This window comes from Sardina pilchardus, chromosome 8, assembly GCF_963854185.1.
Source record: "Sardina pilchardus chromosome 8, fSarPil1.1, whole genome shotgun sequence".
NCBI classification, from domain to species: domain Eukaryota; kingdom Metazoa; phylum Chordata; class Actinopteri; order Clupeiformes; family Clupeidae; genus Sardina; species Sardina pilchardus.
Window position 1 is genome coordinate 20943894 of NC_085001.1, and position 2500 is coordinate 20946393.

At 44.1% G+C, this 2500-nt stretch overlaps 1 protein-coding gene across 7 annotated transcripts in view; it reads right to left on the bottom strand.

Annotated features, from left to right (window-relative positions):
- adgrd1 (adhesion G protein-coupled receptor D1) overlaps positions 1-2500 on the bottom strand; it is a 58660-nt gene that overhangs the window by 29960 nt on the left and 26200 nt on the right. For all 7 annotated transcript variants that reach the window (XM_062544052.1, XM_062544051.1, XM_062544048.1 and 4 more), the window contains one exon: positions 2202-2343. In XM_062544052.1, the coding sequence (XP_062400036.1) occupies positions 2202-2343 (142 nt within the window). The remainder of the gene's footprint in view (positions 1-2201; positions 2344-2500) is intronic.

The window sequence follows — 2500 nt, forward strand, 5'->3', positions numbered from 1 at the left end:
CTGTTAGACGTTAAATCACACAACCCTACCTGTATGAAATACCACAGTCATATATATATTCCTCTCCTGACTCCTGTCATTACATAATTCTATTATTTCCTCACATCTTTATGGAAGATGCATTTCAACCTTTATGTCAAACTACTGAAATTCAACCCGATTCTCAGACAAATTCAAGGCAGTTAGGATGCTTCTGGTGTGACTTTTTATCTAAACTCTCTTCCTCTCCTTCTCTCTCCCTCTCTCTTTACCCCCACCCTCTTTTTCTCTCTCTCTCTCTCTCTACCCCACTCTCTCTCTCTCTCTCTTCCTCACCCCTCAGTGTTTGCTAAAACAAATACAGTAATCACAGCATGGGCATGGGGCCAGCGCTCCCCGCGTGTAAACAGTGAACTCACAGCAGGGGTAAAAGCAGGCCAAACAAAAACCTCATCGCCATGGTTTCACGGAGGCCAGCATGGTTTTGATTTCTCCAACTCATGACTCTTTTATAGTGGTAAAGGACGGACGGGGGGTGGGGTGGGGTGGGGGGGTCGATGGATAGAGAAGAACAAATGCACCGCTCGAACGCGATCCATCTCAATCACACAGGAGCGCGGGGTTTTTTTTTTACCTTCAGAATCAGCCTGAAGGTTTGTTTGTTCCTAGGCTACAAATACGTAAAAATAATTGGTAATCAAAAATAGCAGATCAAAGTCTAATGCAATTAATTGATCACAATCTGATGCCTGGTACTGAGAAGCCCTTTGTGAAGAAAAGATGACGAGAGTGTAATTCTATCTTGGATGAGATCATTTGCAGTTTGCTACTTGTGTATGAAAACAACACAAGTTCAGAGATTCCATTACATCTCGCTACAATATGACGAATCCTTCAAAGCCACTGATAAGTGTCTTGCTGACATCATGTCCTTGGGCGTACAGTTATCCCCCGTCCCTGGCGGCCTAGACGCTGTTGTCAGCGCGCCGCACGCGTGTCGCAACTCGACGATCAGTTTCACTATACCACACCGTGTGTCGTCTCCTCCGTAGCCTCGGCTGTTCGAGTGTGTTTACGCAAGCAGGGCGCGTAACACAGCACCATCAGGCCCGGCCTGGGATGATGGGCCCTGAGTCATTTTGGAGGGTGATTCATGCCCTGGAGCTGATGGATCAGAGTGGAAGTCCTCGGGTCTTAGTGTGTGAGCAGGGGGGCCGTGGCCGGTGCCATACACATTTTATTAGTTAACTTTAGTATCGTTCCTTTTCATTTCAATTTTCAAAAGCATTTCCCATGGAAAACTGGCAACCGGTCGCGTCCCTCACTAAGAAAAAAAACAAAAAAAAAAACCTTGCCATGCTGCGAGCAACGGAGTCTTCGTAAATCCGAGTAATCGTTCCTTTCAGTGAGGCCCAAGCCAGTGGTTCAAATGGCGATAATTGCCTTTCTTTCAGTGAGCCACATGTTTCGATTGAGGGGAAGAAAATGTGTAGGGATTAGTGGGAACAAAAATAGATTTCCATGGTTTGTGCTGGCAAAAGGCCCTTTGCAAAACTCCCCTGTCCTTGAGCTATAAGATTCTATTCACATAAAAAAAGAGAGATTATGAAAAAAGAATAGAAAAGGAAAAGGGGAAGGAAAGATTTTTTTGAAACCATAATCTTTTTTTTCTCTCTTCTGGACTCTTGTTGAATGATCTGGAAAATGTAATAGCCCAATCCATTCCAGTCTGTTTAAGTGTCGAAAGCTCCACTGAAGTCTGGGTGCTCCTCCGTTTACTAATAAATGGACTTACCGAAGTGCTTAATGGCTTTCAGAGACGCTACAGATTACACTTCGGCTGTCTCGATGGATTAACTACTCCTCACATCCGAAAACATCTCCTTGTGTCAACGTTTGATTCCTGCTTAACTCAGGCCTAAGTAAACAGTTGCAGACAGGTGCTTGGGCACAATTTCCACTACAAGCATAAGTCTCTTTCAAGGAGACATTTAATGTGGAAAAATGAAGATGTTCACTGGAATCTGGATTTCACAAGTGTTAATGACATCTAAATAATAACGCTTAAAGTCATATAAAAGTCCAAAAGCATACCCTTGTGTGCAGAGCAGAGCAAAAAAATGACTGATATGAAACATTTCCCGACATTAGATCGAATCTTTGTTTGATTTGAAGCCACTGGACTCACTGGAGGTCAGAACTGCGATTATTCGGTCACTTACCAGCTGATGCGTAAGCACGATCTTGATGAGTGGCTCTTTGGACAGGTTGATGGACAGGGCAGGTGAGGGCTCCACTTTGAGCGAGATGAGGAAACTGGCCACCTGTATCTTGTGGTCTTTAAAGTCAGACGCCTCGTTGATCCTGTGAATGGACAGAAAAGGGGGAGTGGGTGAGAAGGAACATTTTCATTCAAAAATAGTTCACATATTTGTCAACTAAACATCTAAACAACGTGCAATCATAACCTGACACCCATTGCTACTCTCTCCCAATGCTGGGCCAATTTAGTAATTCGAGG